This window comes from Cetorhinus maximus, chromosome 15, assembly GCF_964194155.1.
Source record: "Cetorhinus maximus chromosome 15, sCetMax3.hap1.1, whole genome shotgun sequence".
Classification (NCBI taxonomy): Eukaryota; Metazoa; Chordata; class Chondrichthyes; order Lamniformes; family Cetorhinidae; genus Cetorhinus; species Cetorhinus maximus.
Window position 1 is genome coordinate 63,233,668 of NC_135893.1, and position 16,828 is coordinate 63,250,495.

Sequence of the window (16,828 nt, forward strand, 5' to 3'; positions counted from 1 at the left end):
AATAAAGCCAGCTTGGATAGAAAGGCGGATTTGCATTTATTTAGCGCCTTTCATGACTGAGGACGTCCCAAAGCACTTTATAGCCAATGACGTATTTTTGAAGTGCAGTCATTCTTGTATTTTCCTTTATGCTTTCATGGCATGGAGGTATCACTGACAAGGCCAGCATTTGTTGTCCATCCCTAACTGCCCTTGAACCGAATGGCTTACCACACCATTTCAGAGGGCAGTTAAGAGTCAACCACATTGTTATGGGTCTGGGGTCACATGTAGGCCAGACCAGGATGAAGGATGACAGATTTCCTTCCCTAATGAACATTAATGAACTAGATGGGTTTTTATGACAATCAACAATGGTCACTATTACTGAGACTAGCATTTTAATCAATTCCAGATTATTTATTGAATTTAAATTCCACCATCATTAGCCTGGGCCTTTGGATTACTAGTCCAATGATGTTACCACTAGGCCACCGCCCCCCCCCCCCCCCCAACCCTCACACACACACACACACACACACAACTGTAATATAGGAAACATGGCTGCCAATTGGCAGACAGCAAGGTTCCAGAACCAGCATTGAGTTACTGACCAGATAATCGTTTTTTAAGTAATGTTAGGTGAGCGATAAATATCGGCACAGAGAGAACTTCACTGTTCTTCCTCACACAACTGCTAGGGCTTACGTTCACCTGAGAGACAGGATGGGGCAAAGTTTTAACATCTCAACAGAAAACCAGCACCTCTGACAGTGGAGCACTCCTTCTGTACTGCACTGGAGTGTCAGCTGGGTATTTTATTCATGTTCCTGGGGGTGGGACTTGGACTCTCAACCTTCAGGCTCAGAGGTGAGAGTGAACCCCCTTAACCAGGCTGGCAATTTGTGGATTAAAATTGGTATTGATGAACCTGAGACGGAATAAATCTGGGGTGGAATAAACCTGGCACTGGTGGAATAAATAATTCAGTGGGATTAGTTTTGGGATTGTTGCAGCAAAGTGTTAGCACAGTTATAATGGTCCAAGTGACCTGCACTGCAAAGTTCAATGGTTGAATCCATAATGGTTAAAATAAATCTAGCATGTGCAGAGCAATCGAGCATGGGCGGTATGATTGCGGCATCGTTATAGTACCAACAGAAAATGCTAGAAAGATTCAGCAGGTCAGGCAACACCGGTGGGGAGAGAAATCGAGCTAACATTTCAGGTCGATGAGCTATCGTCAGAACCAGTTATGATATACTTGGGAGAGGAAGTAAAACATCTGCCACAGTTGCAACAAATTTGGCATGGGCAGAGTGAATCTGTAAAGAGGTAAATCCAATTCAGCACGGGAGGAATCATCTGCCGTAGACTGGATCATTTAGATTGGCTCAGTTCGATCTGTGGGCAGAAAGGAGTGATTACCTGCGGGACTTACAATCTCCGAAATAAACCAGGTAATAACTCCAGAGATGGTCTAAATGTTCTTGATTTGCTTTGGCTGGAGAACAGGTTTGAAGATGCTAGCTGATAGAGAGGTGATGCTGAAAGTGCTCCCATTGGAGGAAGTGGAGGTGCATTCCCTCCATCTTGAGGGAGAAGCACATTTGCCTTTTAAAGTCACTGGGTCCGGGGAGAGGGCCGGCTGCGTGGGTCAGTGCAAAGACTGGAGATGAAGGCTTGGAATATTGACAGAGAAACTTAACCCTTCCAACCTGCTCCGAGCTGATTGAAGACTTTACTTTGAAGTCTGTCAGAGGTGCTGAGTCTCAGGATGACGTGTTTCAGAGGGAGTTTTTTTTTCTTAGAGTTTCAGGTGAGTTTCAATCCCGCCACCTCACACACACACACCTGCCCGAAGGTGAGACCTGCATTCCCTCCAGCATGTTCCGTCCTGGCCACTTAGTGCCTCCTATTCCCACAGGGATATTCTCCCAGCACACAGCGCACATTTGCCCAGCTTTCTCAGCACGGATCGGCTCGTCCCCGCTCTCTAATGTGCTTTTGCCTCCCGCTCCTATCTTCAGCTACGAACTACTCCAGAGCTACGTGCCGCCGGATCCCTGCAAACAGGCACTGATGCTGGCCACGCAGGCGGCCGGGCTGGCCGGGGTGTCCGAATACTCCGGTAAGAGAGAGAGAGAGAAGGATATTGTGTATGTGTCAGAGAATGAGATGGAATGTGTGTCTGTGTGTTTGTGGGAGAGAGAGAGAATGTGTGTGAGAGAATGTTTTTGAAAGAGAATATGTGTGAGAGAGAATGTGTGAGATAATGTGAGAATGTGCGTGAAAGATAGAATGTGTGTGTGAGAATGTGTGTGAGAGAGAATGTGAGAATGTGTGTGCGTGAGGGAATGTGTGTGTGAGAGAGAATGTGAGAATGTGTGTGAAAGAGAGAATGTGTGTGTGAGAGAGAATGTGAGAATGTGTGTGAAAGAGAGAATGTGTGTGTGAGAGAGAATGTGAGAATGTGTGTGAAAGAGAGAATGTGTGTGAGAGAGAATGTGAGAATGTGTATGAAAGAGAATGTGTGCGTGAGAGAGAATGTGAGAATGTGTGTGAAAGAGAGAATGTGCGTGAGGGAATGTGTGAGAGAGAATGTGTATGTGAGAGAGAATGTGAAAGATAGAATGTGTGTGAGAATGTGTGTGTGAGAGAGTGTGAGAATGTGTGAGAGAGAGAGAATGTATGTGTGTGAGGGAATGTGTGTGAGAGAGAATGTGTGTGTGAGAGAATGTGAAAGATAGAATGTGTGTGAGAATGTGTGTGTGAGAGAGTGTGAGAATGTGTGAGAGAGAGAGAATGTGTGTGTGTGAGGGAATGTGTGTGAGAGAGAGAATGTGAGAATTTGTGTGAAAGAGAATGTGTGTGTGAGAGAGAATGTGTGTGTGTGAGGGAATGTGTGTGAGAGAGAATGTGTGTGTGAGACAGAAAATGTGTGTGAGACAAAATGTGTGTGAGAGAAAATGTGTGTGTGAGAGAGAATGTGAGAGAATGTGAGAGAGAGAGAATGTGTGTGTGTGAGAGAGAGAAAATGTGTGTGTGTGAGGGAATATGTGTGAGAGAGAATGTGTGTGTGACAGAAAATGTGTGTGAGACAAAATGTGTGTGAGACAAAATGTGTGTGTGAGAGAGAATGTGAGAGAATGTGAGAGAGAGAGAATGTGTGTGACAGAATGTGTGTGAGAGAGAGTGTGCGTGTGAGACAGAATGTGTGAGAGGGAGAATGTGTATGTTTGAGACAGAATGTGTGAGGGAGAGAATGTGTGTGTGAGACAGAATATGTGAGAGAGAAAGAATGTGTGTTTGAGACAGAATGTGTGTTTGAGACAGAATGTGTGTGAGAGAGAATGTGTGTATGTGAGAATGTGTGAGAGGATGTGTGAGAGAATGTATGAGAGAATGTGAGAATACATGAGAATGTGTGTGAGAGAGAATGTGTGAGAGAGAGAATGTGTGAGAATGTATGTGAGAGATGTATGTGTGTGTGTGAGAGAGACAGAATGTGTGTGTGAGAGAGAATCTGTGTGTGTGTGAGAGTGTGTGTGCGTGCGAGAGAGTTGGGACATAGGGAACATAGGAGCAAGAATGTGCCATTCAGCCCCTCGAGCTGTTCTGCAGTGCAATGAGATCATGGCCGATTCTAATTGTATTCTGATTCCATTCACTCCAAATGTGGAGTCCTTGATTCCAAATACAATAATATCCTTGACTTGTGTGTGTGAGTGAGATAGAATATGAGAATATATATGCGTCTCAGAGAGAATTGGGGAGAAAGGCAGGCAGAGAGGAAGCGAGAGAATGTGTGTGTGGGAAAGAAAGTGATAGAATATATGAGAGAGGGAATGTGAACGAAGCAGACGAATCAAGAGATGACAAGTGAAAAGGGAAGTGAAAAGAAACTGATAGAATGCGGAAGGAGATATGGAAATATGTCCTGGAGGAACAGAAAATAGAGATGGTCCATGTGACAAACTAAGTATTGAAGAAAGCAAGTATATGTGAGATAAGGAAAACGTGAGAGATGGAGCGAGAGATGTTCAAAGAGAGAAATGTACAGAGAAATGGAGAGAAACAAAACAAAACCTTTGGAGACAGATAGCACCAGGTGCGATAGAGGAGAGTGGGAAGAGAACGGATAGGGAAGGGAAAGAGAAGGGATAGTGGGGAGGAAAAGAGGAGATGGGGAGAGAGGATGGCGGGGAAGGAAAGAGAAGGGGAGAGAGTAGAGCGGGGAGGGAGAGGAGATGGGGGAGAGAGTAGAGCGGGGAGGGAGAGAGGGATGGGGAGAGAGTAGAGCGGGGAGGGAGAGAGGGATGGGGAGAGAGTAGAGCGGGGAGGGAGAGAGGGATGGGGAGAGAGTAGAGCGGGGAGGGAGAGAGGGATGGGGAGAGAGTAGAGCGGGGAGGGAGAGAGGGATTGGGGACAGAGTAGAGCGGGGAGGGAGAGAGGGATTGGGGAGAGAGTAGAGCGGGGAGGGAGAGAGGGATTGGGGAGAGAGTAGAGCGGGGAGGGAGAGAGGGATTGGGGAGAGAGTAGAGCGGGGAGGGAGAGAGGGATGGGGAGAGAGTAGAGCGGGGAGGGAGAGAGGGATGGGGAGAGAGTAGAGCGGGGAGGGAGAGAGGGATGGGGAGAGAGTAGAGCGGGGAGGGAGAGAGGGATGGGGAGAGAGTAGAGCGGGGAGGGAGAGAGGGATTGGGGAGAGAGTAGAGCGGGGAGGGAGAGAGGGATTGGGGAGAGAGTAGAGCGGGGAGGGAGAGAGGGATTGGGGAGAGAGTAGAGCGGGGAGGGAGAGAGGGATGGGGGAGAGAGTAGAGCGGGGAGGGAGAGAGGGATGGGGGAGAGAGTAGAGCGGGGAGGGAGGGGAGAGAGAAGGGAGTGAGGGGAGAGTGGAGGAGCGAAGGACAAGTAGAGGAAAGGGAGGTAAATAAAGTCTGCGTAAGAAAAGGAAAGATTCACTAAAACTGAAGCAACAAGCAGAAGGCAGCAGAGCGGGTTAATAATGATATTTTTTTCTGAAAACAACCTGTGATTATTTTTCCAAGACAGTGAAAGTTTTATTTCAACTGTTTATAATAAACAAATCTAGTGTGTATGCAGGTGGGAAGCATTCTAGGAGAGAGTTGAAGCTTTATCTACCGTAGCCCAGTTAACTAACTAATCCACCCGGGGTTTAGTGAACTGGGACAATGGTTGTGAAAGTTGGGAGAAATGATTATTCGCCCTCAGTATTACCATGTGAGCTTCTTACTGACACCGATTAGTTGATCTTGTGTTCGAATCCATTGCCGCAAAGTCTTTAATAAAGAAACTAAAATGTAACAAGGGCCTGGCTGAATGCATCGTCCTTCATTCAAATACAATCACAGGGAAGCATCGATAAAATTTAGCTTCTGATAAACTTGTCTACACATCAAATCTTCAACAGTTACATCGATACAATCACTTCATGGCATTCCTCTTTGACCTGGGTTAATTCATATTTATTTCTCTAACACCTGTTTTCCATTTTATTTCTTGGTCCATATTTATTTTACATTTTAATTCTTATTCCTTTACGATAATATTTCTTCAACATAATTTACTCCAATGCAGGTTTGATCTATTTTATTTATTAATCTGCATGTTTTATCTTTTTATATTTTGCTCTGTATGTTTTAAATTTGATTTCTTATCTGTGTACTTTATTTATTTTAGAATTGCTTGCTATCTCTGTTTTATCTGTTTTAGATTTTATTTCTTATCTCCCTGTTTCATGTTTGGGAATTCGTTAATGCCTGTTTCACCCGTTTTAGAATTCATTTGGTGCTCTACATATAACTTGTTCTGCATGTTCACTATTTTTTGCTGCATGCATTTCTGAGTTTATTGCTTGCACCATGTGGTTTATACATTTGTGAATACATTTATTGCTCAGTGTGGTTTATCTTTTTTATTTTATTGCTGTGATTTTTATATTTCATTGCTAATTCTGCATGGTTTATTTGTGTGAGATTTCATTTATTACTGTGTCTGTTTATCTGTTATCTCACTTCTAGAGTTTCTTTTATATTTCATTATTTTATCCTTTATTTTACTTGATTTTTCCATTTTATTATTTACACCGTTCATTTTATCTATTTTATATTTCCATAGTTATTGTGTTTATTTTATCTGTTTATCTCTGTATATTGTATCTTACACTATACACTTTATCCATTGTATATTTTATTTCTCACCCATGTGTTAAAGCTGTCCTCAAATTCATTGATTGCTCTCCAGGTGTTATCCATTCTATATTTTATTGTTTAATGGAAGTAAAATTCACCTTGGGAGCCAGTGCAGTTGGTATGGTGATAAGGAATTGGCAGCCTGTTTTATATCCTGCATCATTTTCTTTTTCATTGGCTTCAACAGGAAATAAAATGAGATGGGTGTAAGCCGGGCTATTCATTCAATATTGCATGTTCTGTGCTACCTCTGATGATGGGTTTCATGCCCAATGTGTTTTATATTGTATTACCTATTCTGTGTGAGTTAAGCACTTGTAGGAGTCATTTCGTGTTGTGTGTTTTATATATTTTATATTTTATTTCATTCTATTATATCCCATTTCTTTTCCCTTATTTGTATTTCACTTCCACTGAATATTTTGTATTAAGTTATGCTTTGTCTGTTTTCTATTTAATGATTTGTTCTATGTATTTTATTGATTTTGTATATTCCCTATTTGCTCTAATACTTGTCTAATATTTTATGATACGCTCTGTGTTTTATCTGAATTGCAGTTTATTTCTTGACTCTGCTCATTTTATCTGCGGTAATTTAATTTCCTGCACTGTTCTTTATCCATTGTATATTGCATACTTCTCTATTATTTATCAGCTGTAAGTTTTGTTTCTTGCTTTTTATATTTTAGTTGCTCTGTTTTAACACTATAAATAATTTTACATTCTAACTTCTGCGCAGTGTTTTATCTGTGATATATTTATTTTCCGACAGGAATCATGTTATAAGTTTGTCTTATTTCAGTAATGTGTTGATATCTGTTTATATTTGATATCTGTTTAAATTTTATTACACACTTCATGTTTTATCTGTCTTGTATTTTTTTCTCACTCTATTCATTTTGACTGCTGAACATTTTATTGCATGACCATGTTTTATCTGTTGATAATGTATTTTTCCTCTATGTGCTTTATCTTTTGTATATTTTATTTCTTGCTTGGAATGCTTTATCTGTTGTGTATTTTATTAGTTGTTCTATCTCCTTAGTTCATTTTTCTGTTTATTTCCTGTTGTCACAAGTTTAAGGTATTTCCTGCTATATTGTCCATTTCCTGCTTTGCATGTTTTATTGTTTTATATTTGACTTTTTGTACTGCTTGTTTGATTATTTTTACAAGCTATGCTTTGAACTTTGTGTTTTATTGACTTTATACTTTGCTTCTTGATTTCTATATTGTATCTATTGTATATTTTATTTCTTGTCTTGTATCATTTATATTTAGTGTTGTACTCTATTTTAGTTGTTTGTTATTTTATGGTTTGATGGCTGCGTTTATCAATTGCATTTTCCTTCTGAATCATCATGCTTTAATTTTTTGACCTCTGCCGCTGAAGTTGGGTGGAGGTAATGCTTTCATTGTCTGTTAGTCTGTAAACAATATATCTCAAAAACAAATGGATGGATTTCAATGGAACTTGATAGACAGATAGGGTATGGCTCAAGGAAGAACTGATTAGTTTTTGGTGAAGATGTGGATCAGGAGTTGGAACTGAATCCTGGATTTTTTTTAAATGATCCATTCACACTGGGAGATAGAGTTGATTGACTTTCCTTTAAGAATATTGTGGGTTATTTTATTTAGAATGTTGTGGATTGACTCAGCTTCTGTGGTGGAATTTGTCATAGCTGTCAAAATGTGAGCAGAGTTTTCAGAGCAGGTTATTGAATGTGGATTGGCCTGAAGCTTGCTCAGTGAGGTGGAAGCTCTTAGTAAAAAGATTTCTTTTTTCAGCTTTATGGTTACAGAGCATCAATCAGGCAGGGAAATGCCTAAAGAAGAGCTGTATAGTTGTAATAACATTGAGTTAACACAGTGTGGTGGAGGTATGCACTCTACTGAGTGCTGTCTTCACTTGTCTTTTTTAGAACATAAGAAATAGGAATAGCAGTAGACCATTCGACCCCTTGAGCCATTCAATAAGATCATGGCTGAACTTCTTGTGTTTCGATTTCCACATTGCCATCCAACCCTGATAACCTTTGATTCCCTTGCCTAACAAGAATCTATCTACCTCTGCCATAAAAATATTCAATGACCCCCACCTCCACCACCTTCTGAGGCAGAGAGTTCCAAAGCCGAATAACCCTCTGAGAGAAAAAAATTCTCCTCATCTCTGTCCTAAAAGGGTGACCTCTAATTTTAAAACAGTGCCCCCTAGTTCTGGACTCACCCACAAGAAGAAATATCCTTTCGACATCCACCTTATCACGGCTGTTCAGGATCTTGTATACTTCAATCAAATCACCCCTTGCTCTTCTAAACTCCAGTGAAAACAAGACCTGTTGTCCAACCTTTCCTCGTACGACAACCCACTCATTCCAGGTATCAATCTAGTAAACCTCCTTTGAACTGCCTCCAATGCATTTACATCCTTTCTTAAATAAGGGGATCAAAACTGCACACAGTATTCGAGGTGTGGTCTCACCAATGCCCCGTATAACTGAAGCATAACATCCTTAATTTTATGTCCAATCCCTCTTGTAATAAAGGATAGCATTTCATTAGCCTTCTTAATTACTTTCTGTACCTGCATATTAACTTTTTGTGACTCATGTACTAGGATACCTAGATCCCTCTGCACCTCAGAATTATGCAGCCGTTCTCCATTTAAATAATACTCTGCTTTTTTGTTCTTCCTGCCAAAGTGAACAACTTCACATTTTCCCACATTAAATTCCATTTGCCAGATCTTTGCCTCGATATATGTTTTTCTAACTTTATGTTTTAATTCTGAAGCTTTAACATTTTATTTGCTTTACATTTTATTTTTCTCTGTTTGTTCTAATATTTCCATTCTTACTCTGTGTGTTTCTTCATTTTATATTTCATTTGTGATATATGTTTTATACATTTATATCTCATGTCTTTCCCTGTGTGTTTTCTCTATTTTAAATTTTATTTCTCACACTATTATAATTGACTTGGTGCAGAATTTATCAGCTTAGTCACTGCTGAACAGGCAGAGCCCCTTCGCAGTTGGGAACCCATTTGATTGATTAGTGGCTTTGTTGATGCTCTTTCACTGAAGCACACCTTTGTCATCCTGCCTCTGGGTTTCTCAACCAATCAGGGAGGACGGGATAACATGCTTAAACAAAGCATGAAGGAACTTGATTTAAAGGGATCCTGGCAGGGTTCGCAAAAGTACATGTGAAAGCAAGGAACTGTTGTAGAATGGAGGCAAGACCTGGGAAAGCTCGGCCCCACTTCTCAGACTTGTCTCTTATGTTGAAATCAGTGAGGTCGCAAAGAGATGGCCTCTTTCCTGAGGATGGGAGGAGGAGGCCAGCCATCCTCACCAAGCAGGCTTGGTGCAAGTAGCAGAGGAGACGAGCAGGAGGAATGTGGTGTCCAGGACCTGGATCTATTGTCGAAAATGATTAATTACCTCATTCAGTCCAGAAGAGTGAGTGTCCTACAAGTCTCAACAGGCAGCAATCACTTTCCAAGTATTCTTCTGTACAGCAATCCTCTGACCGATACCCCTCGCTGTCATACACATTATTTTCTCTCCCCCAGCCTCCATCGCAACAGACAACTCAAACTCACTCTTAACTTATTGCCATCTCACACTCATTCCGCGCACTCACCCTCCTCAAGTGTTCACTCTCCATCTTCAGCGAATAGTTCACTTCTTACACTCCTAACTCTCTGCTTTTTATATTTGCAGAAGAAGAGAGCCCACAACTCCAAGATGAGGCAGAGAACCAGGGGGTGGACCTGCAGCCATCACCACTCTGACTGCAATGGAGGAGAAAGACCTGGAGACAATGGCACCAGTAGAGGCAGTTGCCAACGGAGAGATAGGGGTGGTCCAGAGACCTGGTAACAGCATTAGATATCATACTGCCCCTTGGCACTTAACTGTTGCTCAAGTTGAATCAGTGTCACTAATACATTAAATGCCATCATCTGCACTTTGCTAACATGGAAACCAATCTCACCTACTTTCAGTAAAACCTCTGTCCTTCATCTCCCACCAGTGCACTGATGGTGCCAATGAAGGAGATGAGGGAGGAGCACAGAGTACTCAGTGGAGGACCGATAGTCTGAGGATGCACTGTCACATGACACCTATGCACCCTCCACCAGCGCAGATATCACACCTCAATGGGCCCAAACTCTCAGATAGATAGGGTGGCACATGGTGAGGAGCACATCACAAGTGAGCAGGTACTGGAGCCAGGGCAGCAGCAGAGAGTCCCCATCAGAGGATGCAGGACACTTCAAGCTCTGCTCAGCTGGGCACAGATGCTGAGCCTTGGGAGTCATCCACTAAAATGGTACTTGTGGAGGAGGAGTGTGAAATGTGTGTGCTTCTGTCAGCAGTCCCAGAGACAATTTGCACCCTTGCACAAAAAACAGAGGAGCCCATGCAAAGTGCAGATGATGACATTTTATGTATTGGTGACACTGATTCAACTTGAGTAACAGTTAAGTGCCAAGGGGCAGTGTGATACCTGATGCTGACATCTTGTGCCAGAACAGGGGAACGAGTCACTGTGGGAATGTTTTATGTTGGGGTGGGAGTCTCAGAGTGTTCAGGCTTACAGCTCCATAAGGCTTTAGGCTTGTTTGTTATCTGAACTGTGAGTCTATGAAGTTGGCACAAGCTTCTCTGGCAGCCATTCTATCCACATTATGCTCTTCTTCCTTTAACACCTCTTTCTCCCCCTCTTCATACCAGTAGTTAGTGAGTGCTCTGAGGCTTTCTCCTCCTGTAGCTCCATTTCTCTCTGCAGCACCATGTTGTGTGAGACACAGTAGGCCGCCACCATTCTCGACAGATCTGTCCAGACACCTGAATCTCAGTTCCAGTGAGTCAGTGAGTTGCTCATTGATCATTCTCGTAGCTCCTGTTGGACCTGTCCTCGGCATCGTTGGTAGGTCTCCCGGAAGCCAGGTCCTCAGAGCATAGCCCTCATCTCCAAGAAGTCACCTGCTTAATCTGTTTGGAGGTGCAAACACCTGTACTAGACTTGACTGACACAGGATGCAGGAGTTGTGGCAGCTCCTGGGAAATCTTGTTCACACGCGGATAAAAAACTTACAATGGTCATGAATGATCTGCACGTTGAGGGAATGGAATCCCTTCTGGCTGATGAACATTCCAGGATGATCTGAAGATGCCTTGCTTGCCACATGTGCGCAATCTGTGATTCCCTGAACGTGTGGAAACCCAGCCATTGCAGCAAAGGCAAGAGCTCTCTGTGTCTGACTGGCCTCGTCAGTTCCAAAGAACATATTCAGCAGCCGTGGCAAACGTGTCATCTGTGAATTGGGAGATGGACTTATGGGCTGCAGATTGTGAGATCCAGGCTCTGCAGAGGCCTGAAAGGAGCTGGAAGCAGAGAAATTCTCGATCTTGACACCTACTGGCAGTACATACCCACCTGGCCGCTTGGCAGGTGATCTTGTTCCAAGACAAAAGAAAAGAAAGACTTGCATTTATATAGCACCTTTCATGACTACTGGATGTCTCAAAATGCTTTACAGCCATTGAAGTACTTTTGAAATGTAGTCACTGTTGCAGTGTTGAAAATGTGGTGGCCAAGTTCTGCACAGCAAGGTCACACAAACTGGAATTTGATAATGGCCACATAATCTGTTTTTGGGATGTTGATTGAGGGACAGAATGCCAGGGATAACTCTCCTGCTCTTCTTTGAAATAGCGCCTCAAGATTTTTTATGTCCACCTGAGAAGGCAGACAGGGCCTTAGTTTAACATCTCATCTGAAAGATGGCACCGTTGACAATGTGGCATTCCCTCAGTACTGAAGTGCCAGCCTTGATTTTTGTGCTCAAGTTCTGGAGTAGGACTTGAGCCCACAACTTTGTGACCCAGAGGTGAGAATGCTACCAAATGGGCCATGTCTTTTTTTTAATAAGTTGCAGCTACAGCCTAAGCCTCCTGACACTGTTGCTCTGAAGAAGAGTCATACGGACTCTAGACGTTAACTCTCTCTCCACAGACGTTGCCAGATCTGTTGAGTTTTTCCAGCATTTTCTGCTTTTATTTCGGATTTCCAGCATCCGCAGTATTTTGCTTTTATGTTGAGGAAGCTGTTCCCTGTCTGTACAGCCTGTTTTGGGGTAATCGCCTCCTTTGAGCCACAGCTCTATGTCCTTTGCCTCAGCACTGTGGAGCAACACGTGGCTGTGGGGAAGGCAGTTCTTGCTGCTTCTGCTCCAGCTGCTGCCGATGTTCGTTTTGCTGGTCCTTCTTGCTCCTCTTTAGAGGTCAAAATAATGGCTGCATAAGCTGCTCCCATTCTCTCGTGAAGGCAGATAAGATAAATTTACATCAGGGTACGTAAGGTCCAAGGAAAGTCAAAGGACTTTCAAAAACTTATTCCTCTCCTGTAAATCAGGGAATTTAGGCTTTTAACACAAATGGTGAGAGTACAGCTTTTCCCATAGGCATGGCAGCAGCTGTTCTGTTTCTCTATTTAACCACTTTCCAGCTTGTCAGTTTCATTAATCAATGAGTTCCCACCATACACTCATCGTGTTCATCCTGGTGAGATTCACATGGCTCGGGATATCCATCCACTGGCTGCTAAAGCTGCAATAGACGGTTACATTGCTAGTTAGTTGCTATTTAACATATTTAAATACCTGACTTGACTACTTCATGGGAGGTTCGTGCTAGCTTCTGCTAAATGCGGAAGAGGGCAGAACACGTCAGGTTCCCTACATGCCAACCACCAACCTTTAGCGATTTAACCCCCTACCCCTGCACACACCCAATCCATATCCTCCATATTCTTACACCCCACTGCCCCCCAACTTGCCCCGTGACAAATATAAATCTGGCCTAGCTTTTTGTTTTATTTGTTTCCTGGCCCTGTGGGTTTTATGATTTACTTGATGTTCGGAGTAGTCCGTGTGCTTTATTATTTATTTCTTTCAATTTTTGATCCATCTGGAGATATTTTATGACTTGTTCTATATGATTTGTTTTATATTTATTTATGATTCCCATGTATTTAATCTATTTATGTTTACTTTCTCCCTATCTGTTTATTTTATTGGCTGTTTTGCACATTTAGTTTTTTTTTGTTCTGTGTGGTGCATTTTGTACGTTATTCCTTTCTCTAAGCAATCAAGTTTATTTTCCTGTGAGTATTATCTATTTTATATTTAATTTCTTGGTCTGAGTGTTTGATCAGTTTTATATTTTATTGATGACTGTGTGTTTTAGCTGTTCCATACTTTAATAGTTATTCTTTTTGTTGAATATTTTATTTCTTGCACTATGTTTTAATGCTTCATATTTTATTAGTGATCAGTTGTTTTATCTGTTCTACATTTTGTTTCTAATTCTGTGCATTTCAGTTATTGTATAATTTATTTTTGGCATCGTTGGGTTGTTCATGGCTTGTGATGTTAGTGAATCAGAAACCTATTTTACATTTCTTCTGATTTGTTTTATATGATGTACAATTAATTTCTCACTCTAGGAGTAATATCTGTTTGATATTCTTACTGTGTGCTTCATCTGCTTTTATGTCTGGTTTATACTTTTTCTTGCTGTCACTTTTATTTGTTTTCTTTGAAATGACTGTTTATTGATCTATAATTCCTGCTATTTCACTTATGGCTGCAATTTACACCTAATCTAGGCTGACACATTGGTGCAGTAATGAAGGAGTGCTGCATTGTCAAAGGTGCTGTGTTTAGCAGGACATGTTAAAACTGCCTGCCAGGGGATATAAAGATCTCTCTGATACTATCTGAAGAAACCCTGGTGTCTGGGCCAAAGTTTACTCCGATAACAACAGCACAGGGAGCAAATTAATTTTATTTTTTAAGGCATCTTGTTGTATTCAAACTTTCTGCCATGGTTGATGGCGTAACAATAACCATACTCCAAAGATTGTTAACTAGCTGTAAAAGTGCTTTGGGTAAACCTGAGGGTTTTGGGCAGAAACATTTTTCCTTTTCTGATTTTTGCCATGAAGATGAGTCAAAGCCAATAAAGCAGCGACGGGCGCGGGCGAATTACAGCAGCTGGCAGCTGGAGGAGCTGGAGAAAGCATTCGAGACAACTCAATATCCAGACATCTTCATGAGGGAGGCCCTGGCGCTCAGACTGGATCTCATTGAGGCCAGAGTACAGGTACAGCTGCCAAAAACATTCAGAACTAGTTTTGGGGAAGATGCATGTGTAAGCATGCAAATGTAGAACAGAGAGCAAAAATGGGAGTGCGGAAGCAAGAGGTTCAAGCTGTGGGGAGCCAGGAGGGTGGAATTCAAAAGAATAGAGAGTAAATATATTGCGAAGTGGCAGAGCGTGGGCGAGGAGGAGCGCGGGCAAGGGGGAGCGCGGGCGAGGGGGAGTGTGGGCGAGGAGGAGCGTGGGCGAGGGGGAGCGTGGGCGAGGAGGAGCGTGGGCGAGGGGGAGCGTGGGCGAGGAGGTGCGTGGGCGAGGAGGAGCGTGGGCGAGGGGGAGCGTGGGCGAGGAGCGTGGGTGAGGGGGAGTGTGGGCGAGGAGGTGCGTGGGCGAGGAGGAGCGTGGGCGAGGGGGAGCGTGGGCGAGGAGCGTGGGTGAGGGGGAGTGTGGGCGAGGAGGTGCGTGGGCGAGGAGGAGCGTGGGCGAGGGGGAGCGTAGGCGAGGAGCGTGGGTGAGGGGGAGCGTTGGGGTGGAGGAGGAGCGTGGGCGAGGAGGAGCGTGGGCGAGGGGGAGCGCGGGCGAGGGGGAGCGCGGGCGAGGAGCGTGGGCGAGGAGCGTGGGTGAGGGGGAGCGTTGGGGTGGAGGAGGAGCGTGGGCGAGGAGGAGCGTGGGCGAGGGAGAGCGCGGGCGAGGAGCGTGGGCGAGGAGCGTGGGTGAGGGGGAGCGTTGGGGTGGAGGAGGAGCGTGGGCGAGGGGGAGCGTGGGCGAGGGGGAGCGCGGGCGAGGAGCGTGGGCGAGGAGGAGCGCGGGCGAGGAGGAGCGTGGGCGAGGAGGAGCGTGGGTGAGGGGGAGCGTGGGCGAGGAGGAGCGTGGGCGAGGAGGAGCGTGGGCGAGGAGGAGCGTGGGCGAGGGGGATCACGGGCGAGGGGGAGCGTGGGCGAGGAGCGTGGGCGAGGAGGAGCGTGGGCGAGGAGGAGCGCAGGCGAGGGGGAGCGTGGGCGAGGGGGAGCGCGGGCGAGGAGCGTGGGCGAGGAGGAGCGCGGGCGAGGGGGAGCGTGGGCGAGGGGGAGCGTGGGCGAGGGGGAGCGCGGGCGAGGAGCGTGGGCGAGGAGGAGCGCGGGCGAGGAGCGTGGGTGAGGGGGAGCGTGGGTGAGGGGGAGCGTTGGGGTGGAGGAGCGTGGGCGAGGGGGAGCGTGGGCGAGGGGGAGCGTAGGCGAGGGGGATCACGGGCGAGGGGGATCACGGGCGAGGAGGAGCGTGGGCGAGGGGGAGCGTGGGCGAGGGGGAGCGTGGGCGAGGGGGGAGTGTGGGCGAGGAGGAGCGCGGGCGGGGGGGAGCGTAGGCGAGGAGGAGCATGAGGCGAGGGGGGAGTGCGGGCGAGGGGGAGTATGAGTCAGGGAAAGTGGGGACAAAGGGGAAGGAGAGTGTGGGCGAGGGTAGCGAGAGTGTGAGTGAGGGCGAGGTAGAGTGTGGATGAGGGAGTGTGTGGGCAAGAAGGAGAGAGAGTGCAGGTAAGAGGGAGGGAGAGTGCGGGTGAGGGGGAGGGAGAGTGCGGGCGAGGGGGAGGGAGAGTGCGGGTGAGGGGGAGGGAGAGTGTGGGCGAGGGGGAGGGAGAGTGCGGGTGAGGGGGAGGGAGTGTGCGGGCGAGGGGGAGGGAGAGTGCGGGTGAGGGGGAGGGAGAGTGTGGGCGAGGGGGAGGGAGAGTGCGCGTGAGAGGGAGGGAGAGTGTGGGCGAGGGGGAGGGAGAGTGCGGGTGAGGGAGAGGGAGAGTGTGGGCGAGGGGGAGGGAGAGTGCGGGGGAGGGGGAGGGAGAGTGCGGGCGACGGGGAGGGAGAGTGCGGGTGAGGGGGAGGGAGAGTGCGGGCGAGGGGGAGGGAGAGTGTGGGTGAGGGGGAGGGGAGAGTGCGAGTGAGGGGGAGGGAGAGTGTGGATGAGGGAGTGTGTGGGCAAGAAGGAGAGAGAGTGCAGGTAAGAGGGAGGGAGCGTGCGGGTGAGGGGGAGGGAGGAGTGTGGGCGAGGGGGAGGGAGAGTGCGGGTGAGGGGGAGGGAGAGTGCGGGCGACGGGGAGGGAGAGTGCGGGTGAGGGGGAGGGAGAGTGCGGGCGAGGGGGAGGGAGAATGCGGGCGAGGGGGAGGTAGAGTGTGGGCGAGGGGGAGGTAGAGTGCGGGTGAGGGGGAGGGAGAGTGCGGGTGAGGGGGAGGCAGAGTGTGGGTGAGGGGGAGGGAGAGTGTGGGGCAGGGGGAGGGAGAGTGCGGGCGATGGGGAGGGAGAGTGCAGGCGAGGGGGAGGTAGAGTGTGGGCGAGGGGGAGGAGAGTGCGGGCGAGGGGGAGGGAGAGTGCGGGCAAGGGGGAGGGAGAGTGCAGGCGAGGGTGAGGTAGAGTGCATGTGAGGGGGAGGGAGAGTGTGGGCACGGGGGGAGGGAGAGTGCGGGCGAGGGGGAGGGAGAGTGTGAGTGAGGGG

General features: G+C 46.3%; 1 protein-coding gene across 1 annotated transcript in view; it reads left to right on the forward strand.

Annotated features, from left to right (window-relative positions):
* The first annotated feature begins 1,866 nt into the window (after positions 1-1,866).
* LOC144690291 (visual system homeobox 2) overlaps positions 1,867-16,828 on the forward strand; it is an 18,675-nt gene continuing 3,713 nt past the window's right edge. The window contains exons 1-2 of the mRNA XM_078557647.1: positions 1,867-2,110; positions 14,216-14,373. Of these exons, the coding sequence (XP_078413773.1) occupies positions 1,867-2,110; positions 14,216-14,373 (402 nt within the window). The remainder of the gene's footprint in view (positions 2,111-14,215; positions 14,374-16,828) is intronic.